We start from the raw sequence: 12526 nt of genomic DNA on the forward strand, positions 1-12526 counted from the left end.
ACCTCCCACGACGTCAATGAACCAGTACCTTACAGCACACGTCGGACACGATATCAGGTAGTATGAGAATATCTTTTTTCCTTTAATCGCATTGTTAGCGATCATCTAGGAAGTCCATTCAGGATAAATTGAGGGACACAGTGGAAAAGAGGCACGTGCCTCATGGGTGGCGGTTATGAGATATTTGTATGATAACTTAGCCTGTACCATTGTCTGTTCGTACCCATTTTCTGTAAATAGGCTGAACAAAATGTCTTATGATCGTCGGTTATCTATAGCAGAATAGAGGCCTATGCCCATTTATGTAACTACCCCTATGAATCAGCGTTTTCTCACTGGCTCGAAAATATGTCAGTCAGAACGAGCTGCTCAAACTATGAAGGCAATGAGGTTAATGAGCCCTCTGATATAAGGAGAGCAATGTGATAGAGGTGAAGGAGAACGTTGTATATACAACAGATATTCACATAACTTAGTGAAACACCAGTAAATTTGTAGAAATCTCGCGGTTATTCAAGCATCGAGCAGTAAAATATCCCATCAGACGAGAAATAAAGGCTGCACAGTTCAGAGATTTTCAGAGTCTACTGTATCTTGTACCAACTATATATGCTTCTTTTTATCAGTGACTGAGATGTGATAAGAGTACAAGTAATCTTGCACTGGGAAAAAGAGATTAGGAACTGGATGTATTCCAGTATTCTGACAGACCATTCATATATCAATGGTTATTGTTTCTTGTAATGGTATAAAGCACTCATTCACCAATGAAACTTGAAACAGTTCCTTCTTCAATATCCACTATCTTATTTGAAATGGTGCCGTATTCCCACAACCGTTCCTTTTACAATACAAACGTATTTTTGGCAAAATTCTTAGGAACACCCACCAGCACACCATCAGGTCATCTATTACGCAGTCTCTCCGATGCAAAGGCTTTCAAGTACACGAGGAGGTTCATGGACTTGCAGCAAACGTCAGCGCAATGAGAATTGATATTATCACCATTGTGGGAGAAGCAGGCTATATTCTAGACCCCACGATAAGACACGAGTCGCATCTAACTCAACCAGCGGAAGCTGACGACGAAAAAAAAAAGAAATGTATATATTTTCCTACAGTGCCATATTACACAGAAAAATATCAGCTAGAGAATATTCAGGTGATTGTTCTTATGAATGGTGCCAGGGGGATGATACCCAAAAACCACGAGAGACTTCGGGAGCAGCATTGATTAACTCGTGGACTGGGGGCTAACAGCTCTGAGTGGATCTATCCTCATTTTGAGGCATCATCTATACTCATCGGAATAAGATCAAATGACCTCAAGTCCGAATCATACTTATATTTTAATTTTTCTAGACTTTTCTCAGGTTGTTGTTATAACTTTTTAAGTGTTTTTTAGCTATTAATTTCACTAAGTGTTTTTCAGAATTGTTTAAATTTGTAGATCTTTCACAATCATTTTAATCTTTCCAGTTCTTTACAAACTAAGTTATTCCTTTTTTAATCAATATTCACTGTATTGTTTATTCTTTGTCTTCGGACAGTCTCTAGATGAAGGAATATTTATGATAAAAATGTACAGTAGTACACATCTAACCGGCACATGTCATATATTCATCGTTATTTTCACTAAAATGAATAATAAATTAGTAAGTTAGTATGTGATTATATTTTAACCGGTATTTAACAGATTGTGTGTAACGTTTACGTTGTCCCTTTAACGAACAAGTTTCAGTAATTTCAATTCCATATCCCATTTCTACAGAATAGAGGCTTACGTAAATTCCTCTTTCTTGTACAGTTATGGTTTGGTGGCATGCGCGTCTTTTCCACTGAACTCCGTAATTGTTGCTCATCTGTAATGGGCTGCACGATGTTTCCGGGATCACCTCACCACAGCCGTCAGAAATACAGATTCGCATCATGCAAACTGTCCTCATAGTTTGACTGGACTCACGACGTCCTGTAGCCACCACGAACGCCGAATTGTGTCTCGTGGCATTCAGCTCGGGGATAGCGGTTATCGGCTGAATTTGTAGAACCAAGTCATAAAACCACCTTGTTTTCTTTTTCTTGAAATGATCCTATGTCAGAATCACATCACTTCGATTCACTCATGCAACTCGAACAACTTCCCTGGTTGACAATCCTTTTTGGCGTAAAGGATTATGCAAACACAGTCGATATTGCCGGCTCTTTGGCTGAATGGTCAGCATAGGGGCCTTCGGTTCAGAGGGCCTCCGGTTATATTCCCGGCCTTGTCGGTGATTTTAAAGTTGTCTGGTTACTTCTTCCAGCTTGGGGGCTGGGTATTTGTGTTCCGTCTTAGTCCACATCTTCGAGAAATTCTTTACGTCGCACCGACACAGGTAGGTCTTATGACGACGATGGGATAGAAAAGGCATAGGAGCGGGAAGGAACCGGCCGTTACCTTAATTAATGTACAGCCCCAGCATTTTCCTGGTGTGAAAATGGGAAACCACGGAAAACCATCTTGAGGGCTGCCGACAGTGGGGTTCGAACCCATTATCTCTCGGATGCAAGTTCACAGTTGCGCGCCCCAACCCGCACGGCCTACTCGTCCGGTGTGCACATCTTCATTTACATAGAACTCATCACACCACAAACCATCACAGAAACACGCAATAATGAATACAGCCCTCCACTTAGAGTTGGTGTCAGGAAAGGCATCCGACCGTAAAGCTAGGCTGAATCTATGCAAAGTGCCGACCCAAGATAATTGGAAAAAGGTCAGGAATACTTAAATGTAGACATTGTTCTTCGTACCATCAGCGATTTTCACCACACTGTTCAGAACAAGACCCCTCATGTTTCCTTGCTGCTGCTACAACTTCAACTGAAATGCTGCCTAATATTTGACTTTGACATTCGGGTCACAGTGGCAACTACACCACATTGCTATATCGGAATGTAAAACTTCACTCTCTTCCAAATTTTATTCCGCATAACGAGATTAAAGGGTGAAAGCCAGTAGTTGATATATTCAAGCATGTGCTGTATTACGCAGCGCGTAATAATAATGCAATAACAGTCACAACAAACGTAAAACACATCCGCTGATGTGCGTGAAATTGCAATAAATAAATGTCATCAGTTATGTTTTGTTGATGTTTGAGTCATCAGTCCATAGACTGGTTTGATGCAGCTCTCCATGCCACTCTATCCTGCGCTAACCTTTTCATTTCTACGTAACTATTGCATCCTACATCTGCTCTAATCTGCTTGTCATATTCATACCTTGGTCTACCCCTACTTTTCTTACCACCTACACTTCCTTCAAAAACCAACTGAACAAGTCCTGGGTGTCTTAAGATGTGCCCTATCATTCTATCTCTTCTTTTCGTCAAATTTAGCCAAATTGATCTCCTCTCACCAATTCGATTCAGTATCTCTTCATTCGTGATTCGATCTACCCATCCCACCTTCAGCATTCTTCTGTAACACCACATTTCAAAAGCTTCTATTCTCTTTCTTTCTGAGCTAGTTATCGTCCATGTTTCACTTCCATACAATGCCACGCTCCACACGAAAGTCTTCAAAAACATCTTTCTAATTCCGATATCAATGTTTGAAGTGAGCAAATTTATTTTCTTAAGAAAGCTCTTCCTTGCTTGTGCTAGTCTGCATTTTATGTCCTCCTTACTTCTGCCATCGTTAGTTATTTTACTACCCAAGTAACAATATTCATCTACTTCCTTTAAGACTTCATTTCCTAATCTAATATTTCCTACATCACCTGCCTTCGTTCGACTGCACTCCATTACTTTTGTTTTGGACTTATTTATTTTCAGTTATGTTTTATAATAATAATAATAATAATAATAATAATAATAATAATAATAATAATAATAATAATAATAATAATAATAATAATAATCGTCCTCTGTTCCCCCTTCCCGTCTAGGTTCTCCATTCTCAGCCACAACCAGCTTATTATTAACGTCGTGCGTCTATCTGACAAGTACTTCATTCTCAAATAGTGTAGCATCAAAATAAATCACTTCCTTTCATATAGTTCAATCAATCAATCAATCAATCAATCAATCAATCAATCAATCAATCAATCAATCAATCAATCAATACTGATCTGCATTTAGGGCAGTCCCCCAGGTGGCAGATTCCCTATCTGTTGTTTTCCTAGCCTTTTCTTTAATGATTTTAAATAAATTGGAAAATTATTGAACATCTCCCTTGGTAAGTTATTCCAATCCCTAACTCCTCTTACTATAAATGAATATTTGCCCCAATTTGTCCTCTTATGCCAGGATCTGATTTTCAGTATGCGTCAGGTAACTGAAACATGTTACGAGAGGAATAGACAGTTCAATCTATCAATCAGTCAATCAATACTGATCTCCATTTAGGGCAGTAGCCCAGGTTAAGGTGATTTTGTCCGGAATAGAACCGTGACCACCTGCGTATAAAGCAGGCGTGATAACCACTACACCAAGTACTTTGATTACGTACCATACCTATTTATTCCTTTACTGACCATGTAAAACCTACAGATTACTGACGAATACCGAGGCAAGAGAATCAAGGTTTATTTGTATTTAATAATGCAATTTGTGAGAGCCAGGCACATGGGGACTTACAACGAAAAGTATGACGACAGAAGTATACGATTCCGCTCTCGTGCAACGACTGTTAGTGGCAGTTTCTCACAGTTCAACAAGCTGAAACCCAACTATGAGTGGAATTGCAAAATATAGAGTTTCCAGGAATGTTGTAAATATTGTAGACTCTTCATTCGGCAGGTAAAAACGAACTCATGATCCCCTCATGACAACATGTCTGCAGATGGTGGGAAGTTACGAAAATAAAGTACAAATTATTATTATTATTATTATTATTATTATTATTATTATTATTATTATTATTATTATTATTATTATTATTGCGAGTACGCTAAGGATCCTATACCCATACCGTGTTAAGGCCCTTCCTGTTTTACTGATGATGATGATGATGCTTGTTGTTTTAAGGGGCCTAACATCGCAGGTCATCGGCCCCCCTATTTTACTTTCGGCGTGTCCACAGTTCGAACTGAGCTGACACATAGGCCTACTGACGAACAGTCAAACGAACAAACGTTTTCTGTCACATAAATCTGGCATGCAGCTTTGCTGAGTTACGTTTTGTTTCACTTCCCTTATCGCCTTGATTGCTTGTTTACATGATTCAGACACTTTCCTAAAACTAAATTTTCAGCGACTTTAGGGAGACGTATCGTCAGAAACCCTCATATATAAACAACCACAAGCCAGCATATACGATATGGTACCACAAGAAACCATACGAATTCCGAGCCTTGTAAACTCTGTACGTAGAAACGCCGGTCAGCTACGCGGTTTTTTCACCACTTCTTCCACAGTCCACAGCGGATTCTCATCTCGCAGACCACTGTAAACGTTCATAACAATTTGTTTAGACTTTCTACTGAATTCCCCACCCCCACTTTTATTACCTTTAAAGTATTTCACTTGTGACTCAAGCGTCACAGCTTCATCCACGGCTGGCAGCCAGTACTGCCACAATTTTCTTGGATCCATCTTCAAAGCCGTAAAAATTTTGCGAACAAAACAGCAATGGAATGAACTCGAACAATGCTTAAAAGTACACAATGCAATAAGATATCAAACTCATGTTAAATAATGATTTATTTTGCTACATATACCACCGAGAACAATAACTATTCACAGCCATCTACGTATGAAATATAAGAGTTGCTAACGAACCCGAATAATATACAATTTATGAAATATTTTCCATATTTCTACGGCGCAAACATTTTTAATTGGTCAAGTCAGTTTACCAGAATATCTAACCAAACTGAGGGAAGCTCCTGACTGCAGCAACAAGCAACAAACAACGGAACTTTTCACCGCTGCGTTAAGCCTCTTCACTGACCAGAAGTCTGGCTAACATCAAAGGGACCGCTTAGGTCTTGAGTTGACTTTCAGTATAGACTGATAGGTGGCCAACAAATAGAGCGAATGACGTTGAGCTAGATGCGGAAAACTATCGATAGCGCTATCGATAGCGACCACTATCGTCATGCATCGATAGTCAGTTGCCTATTATCGATAGTCAACGATATTTTTTCCCCCTCATTGGCTTATTTTTCGCGCTAACAGAAATTGTACAGCTGTTTACAGTTAACTGGTGAGGAGTTTGTTCCAATTCATAGGTGTGCATTGAAGTATCCCTGCGTACCTGCGACTTCAGTGTCGGCAGAAAGACTATTTAGCATTTTGGAAGGTGGAATTCTCCATTCAACCTAACCTTAGTTTAGTTGATGCCAATACGGGACAAACAATGAGATTTCTATGTTGTCAGAGACTGTATGTAGGCGAGAGAAGATAAGGCACATTTTAAGTCAAAGACTTCATGAAAGCAACTGAAAACTCTCCTGCCATCTGTTGAGAACGCTGTAAAACATTTTTCCAAAGATATTAAAATACCCGAGAAATTGTCTGGCGATCGCAAAATGAACACTGTAGCTGAACAAGAATTTCTCGGACGGTCACGTTATGGGCAAGCGCGTGCAGCCCGAGAATGTCTCGGACGTGCCACTGAAGAAATTTATGAGCGATTCCGATTTGAATTTGAGAAATTGCGTAGCATGAAATAGTTGTGCTTTCTACTCATTTTTTGTGGATTGTGTTCAATAAATGTTCTATTTTCGGGCATAATAATATGATTCGTTTCATTTTTTGAAAACTATCGATTACTATCGATAGTAGAACTCATAATATCGGAAAATATCGATGACGATTACTATCGATAGTTTGCCGCCTCTAGGTTGAGCGATGGTTTTGTGTGTGTGTGTGTGTGTGTGTGTTTAACATCTAGAAACCATTTTAAATCTTTACCTTCAGAATATGTATCTTAACAATTACTATATTTCCACCAAACGAGTTAACTGCACACTACAGGTCGTGTAACCGTAAGCGTACAATCAGGAGATGGTGGGTTTGAACCCCACTGCCGGCAGCCCTGAAGATTGTTTTCTTTTGTATCCCACTTTCATACCAGACAAATACCGGGGCTACCACAACTAAGGCCATGGCAGCTACCTTCTCAATCGTAGCCATTTCTCAGACCACCGTCGCCGGAAGTTTAAGTGTTAGTGTAACTTTAAACCGCTAGTACTTTCTGAAAAACTACTGGCATAGAAAGATTTTTATTTATTTTTCGTGCTACAGAACTTCATGTGGATCTCCCTTTTGTAAGTCTGTGGGTCTGAAGTACGGGGCTCTTATGTATGAATGACCATTGTGCTCAACAATCTTGCAAACATTGCCGGGCGGACTTGCTAAGACGGTAGAGCGCCAGCCTCCTGACCCAACTTGACGGGTTCGATCCTAGCTCAGTCCAATTGTATTTGAAGGTACTCAAATACGGCAGCCTCATGTCGGTAGATTCAAGGGCGTGAAAAAGAACTTCTGTGGAACAAAATTCCGGCACCTCGCCGTCTCCGGGAACCGTTTGTTTGTCGGACGTTAGCTAAATTTGGCAACATGAGATAGTACGAGCGCCACTCAATGAAGGCGAACGTGTTGTTAGTAGGGCTTGCCAATTGAGAGCAAGACATCATTATCTGACAGCTTACCTAGCAGTCACCCGTACGAAGCACTAGTCTCTACAGGGTGACTGAGAATGAATGCGACAACGCTTAGACTCAGAATGGTGTGAAGGATGACAAATGGATCATGTGCGTTCCATATTTTATCAAGAAATCTCCAACAACTCAAATAACGTGCATAAAATGACTAAATAAGATCGAATTATCTACGTCTAACTTGATTACAGAGCCTAAATCGTCGGTGCAGAGATTGGCGCACATGGCCAATGATGTCATTGTCTGGGGTGTTATCAAGTTTACGGTGTACGAGACTTCTACATCATCAAAGTAGGACCTTATCGCAGGAATCCACGCAGCGACTGATATACTAACCACACAACCACACCTCTTTGACCATGTGCATCAATCTCTGCACCACCGATATAGGTTCTGTAATCAAGTTGGAGATCGACAATCTGAACCTTTTTAAATTTAATGCACGGTGTGACGCTTTTGTAGGTTGGTGGTGATTTCCTGACAAGTGGAATGCACACCAATTGCCATTTCCGAAGCTTTCTCAAAATTTGACGCCCCATAGCGCCTAAACTATGCATCTTCGGACAATGGTACCGTCTTGAAAAATCAGCTTGCCTCTCCGCAGCACATTCATTCTGAATCACTCTGTGTATTTTGGCTCCTAAATGGGTTCGTTTTTCCATGTTCTAAAGCAGATTGCAGACATATGTCTGTAATAACGTCTCTATTTTACAACTGACAAGACAGTACATAATATTAACTTCTCAATCTGTATTTCACGGCCCTCACCTGAAGGTCGCAGGAGATTAACATTACCGAGAACACAAGTCAGAGATAAATTTTTTACACTGATGTGCTGTGGATAAACCGTGAATCACGAGATAAATACGTACCTCGTCCAAGGACATCTTTGGATTATGGAGGAACGATGTTTGTACCTGGAACACACAGAGAGGCATACCATACAATTTCAATGTTCAGGAGGGAGGGAGGGAGCTATAAAGATATATCAGCCAAGGGTGTACATTACACATATTAGGCCTAAAGGTAAAGATAAGGGGGAGGAGGAGATTACAATAAAGAAATGACGGATTCAACGATATAATAAAGATGAAGATCACGAAGTGATTATAATAAAGATATGAGGGTTTAATGGCATATTGATGATTATGCTTGTTGTTTAAATGGACCTAACATCTAGGTCATCGGAACTAACGACATATTAAAAGTGAAGTTTACGGAGTGATTATTAAAAAAAAAAGGAAATAGGGTTTCAATGACATGTGTTTATTTGCTACTGGTTTAATGTTGCTCCAACACATCGAAGGTTTTCGTTGACGGAAAGATGGGAAAGGGCTAGGATTGGGAAGGTAGCTGCCGTGGCCTTAATTAAGATACAGCTCCAGCATTTGCCTTGTGCGAAATTGGGAAACCGTATTCAGGGCTGTCGACGGTGGGATTCGAACCCACCACCTCCCGATTGAAAGCTCACAGTTATGCGACCATAGCGGCACGGCCAGCTCCCTCGGTCAACGATATATTGTTACGTGTAATGCGACTGTCAGCGTTATTGAAGCCCACTTCGGTAGTTCCTGGATGGGATGAGTGAGTCAGAATAGGGAACCAACGGCCGGCTTGCGGGCATGCGACAACCTCTGCTTCTGTTGGCCCTTTGTCTCCGTGAATTTTTAGAAGGCGAAACTAGAACACCCGAAGGTACTAGAACTTAGAAGCAGGCTCACTTCGAAATGGTTGTTGTGCTGTTGTTGAGTGTTGAGTAATCAGTTATGATCATGAGCGGGAGTTGAGTGCGTGCATCGATCACGTGAGTTGATTGTGCGTGTGTACAGCAGTCGAACGGTGTGTACTCTGTCAAATAACTGGTGCGTGCGTAGCGAAGTGAGAGTGAAAAGTGAAACCTGTCAGTCAAGATTACGGAGGATCACCCCCTCCACGTAATGGCTGCCAGCCGAAGACCCGCTGCTAGGACTACGAGACTTTTGTAAATAGCCAGTAACAAGTGAAGTGCGTAAAGTGTGTGTAGCCTGTGTGCCGACTGGGTCATCTTCAATTAAACCAGTTCAAGGAAACAGCCAGTGTTTCATTCAGATTTACTGGAACGTAAAAGAACTCTTGAGGGACAACATTCTAGTACCTCGGCATCTCCGAAAACCATGAAAGTTACTGAGAAGTAAAACCAACAGCATTAAGAGCCGTCACTCGATATGTTGTTGTTGTTTTGTTGTTGTTTGAGTCATCAGTCCATAGATTGGTTTGTTGCAGCTCACCATGCCACCCAATTCTGTGCTAATCTTTTCATTTCTACGTAACTATTGCATCCTACATCTGCTTGTCATATTCATACCTTGGCCAACACCTACCGTTCTTACTGCCTACACTTCATTCAAAAACCAAAGGAACAAGTCCTGGGTGTCTTCAGATGTGTCCTATCATTATATTTCTTCTTCTCGTCATATTTAGCCAAATCGATCTCCTCTCACCAATTCGAATCAGTATCTCTTCATTCGTGATTCGATCTATCCATCTTATCTTTAGCATTCTCCTGTTAACACCATATTTCAAAAGCTTCTATTCTTTTTCTTTCTGAGCTAGTTATCGTCCATGTTTCACTTCCATACAATGCCACGCTCCTGATGAAAGTCTTCAGAAACATCCTTCTAATTACCATATCAATGTTTGAAGTGAGCAAAATTTCTTTTTTAAGAAAGCTCCCCCTTGGTTGTCCTAGTCTGCATTTTATGTCCTCCTTACTTCTCCCATCTTTAGTTATTTTACTACCCAAGTAACAATATTCATTTACTTCCTTTAAGACTTCATTTCCTAATCTAATATTACCTGCATCACCTTCCTTCGTTCGACTGCACTCCATTGTTTTCGTTTTGGACTTATTTCTTTCATCTTGTACTCCTTACCCAAGACTTCGTCTATACCATTCAGCAACTTCTCGAGATCTTCTGCAGTCTCAGATAAAATAATAATATCATCGGCAAAACTCAAGGTTTTGATTTACTCTCCTTGGATTGTGATCCTCTTTCCAAATTCCTCTTTGATTTTCTTCACTGGCTGCTTTATGTAAACATTTAAAAGGAGGGGGGGAACATACTGCAGCCTTGCCTCACTCCTTTCTGGATTGCTGCTTCTTTTTCAAAGCCCTCGATTCTTATCACTGCAGACTGACATTTTTACAGATTGTAGATAATTTTTCGTTATCGGTATCTGATCCCAATCATCTTCAGAATCTTACAATCAACATTATCGAATGCTTTTTCTAGATCTATGAATGCCATGTACGTGGGCTTGCCCTTCTTGATTCTATCCTCTAAGATCACACGTAAACACAGGATTGCTTCACGTGTTCCTAGATTTCTTCTGAAGCCAAATTGATCTTCTCCCAACTCAGCTTCAACTTGTTTTTCCATTCTTCTGTAAATAATACGTGTTAAAATTTTGCAGGCATGAGATACTAAACTAATGGTGCGGTAGTTTTCACACTTGTCAGCACCGGCTTTCTTGGGAATAGGTATAACAACATTCTGCCGAATATCTGATGGCACTTCTCCTGTCTCATACATCTTACACACTAAATGGAATAACCTTGCCATGCTGGTTTCTGCTAAGACATTCAGTAATTCAGAGGGAATGTCGTCAATCCAGGTGCCTTGTCCCTAGTTAGGTCTCTCACAGCTCTACCAAACTCTGACCTCAAAATTGAGTCTCCCATTTCATATACCTTAACAGCCTCTTCTTGTTCCAGAACCAAATCATCTACATCTTTACCTTGATACAACTGCTGGATATGTTCCTGCCATCTTTCTGCTGTGTCTTCTTTCCCTAGAAGTGGCTTTTAATTTAAGCTCTTAACCTTTATACTCTTAGATTTCCTTTCTCCAAAGGTTCCCTTAATTTTCCTGTATGCAGCATCTACCTTTCCCAGGACCGTACAATCTTCGACATCTTTGCACTTCTCCTTCAGCCATTCTTCCTTAGCTACCTTGCACTTTCTATCCAGTTGATTCTTTGATCACCTGTATTCTTTTCTGCCCTCTTCATTTCTAGCATTCTTGTATTTTCGTCGTTCATCAATCAGGTCTAGTATCCCCTGATTCTTAGTTGATCTTTTCTTCCTTCCTAACATTTCTTCAGCAGACCTACTGACTTCAATTTTCATGAATATCCACTCTTCCTCTATTATGTTTCCTTCAGCCTTTTCATTTAGTCTTTGTGCAACATGTTCCTTGGAACAATCCCTCACACTCTTTTCTTTCAACTTGTCTAGATCTCATCTCCTTGCATTCCTTTCTTAAATTTCTTCAACTTCAGATGGCATTTCATAACCAACAAGCTGTGGTTAGAGTCCACGTCTGCTCCTGGGAAAGTTTTGCAATCCAACACCTGGTTTCTAAATATCTGCCTAACCATAATGAAGTCTATTTGATACTTTCCAGTATCTCCAGGTCTCGTCCACGTATACAGCCGTTGTTTTTGGTGTTTGAACCAAGTATTAGCAAGGACTAAATTATGATCGGTACAGAATTCAACCAGCCGACTTCCTCCATCGTTCCTTTGTCCCAATCCGATTTCTCCTACTGTATTACCTTCTCTTTCTTGGCCTACCACTGCATTCCAGCCTCCCATTACAATTAGATTCTCGTCACCTTTTGCATATTGTATTAAATCTTTGTATTAATTGTATTAATTCTTTCGATTTCCTCATCATCCGGCGAACTAGTAGACATACAGGCCGGCACTGTTGCGGTGGGCATTGGTTTGGTGTCTATCTTGACGACAATAATTATTTCACTGTGCTGGTCGTAGTAGCTTACCCGCTGTCCCATTTTCTTATTCATTATTAAACCAACTCCTGCATTTCCCCTG

At 40.4% G+C, this 12526-nt stretch overlaps 1 protein-coding gene across 3 annotated transcripts in view; it reads right to left on the reverse strand.

The window, feature by feature from the left end:
* The window catches only part of LOC136863147 (acyl-CoA-binding protein homolog), a 259094-nt gene that overhangs the window by 89044 nt on the left and 157524 nt on the right, over positions 1-12526 (reverse strand). For all 3 annotated transcript variants that reach the window (XM_068225864.1, XM_067139490.2, XM_067139491.2), the window contains one exon: positions 8524-8568. In XM_068225864.1, coding sequence (XP_068081965.1) covers positions 8524-8568 — 45 coding nt within the window. The remainder of the gene's footprint in view (positions 1-8523; positions 8569-12526) is intronic.

This window comes from Anabrus simplex, chromosome 2 (assembly GCF_040414725.1).
Source record: "Anabrus simplex isolate iqAnaSimp1 chromosome 2, ASM4041472v1, whole genome shotgun sequence".
In the NCBI taxonomy this organism is placed as follows: domain Eukaryota; kingdom Metazoa; phylum Arthropoda; class Insecta; order Orthoptera; family Tettigoniidae; genus Anabrus; species Anabrus simplex.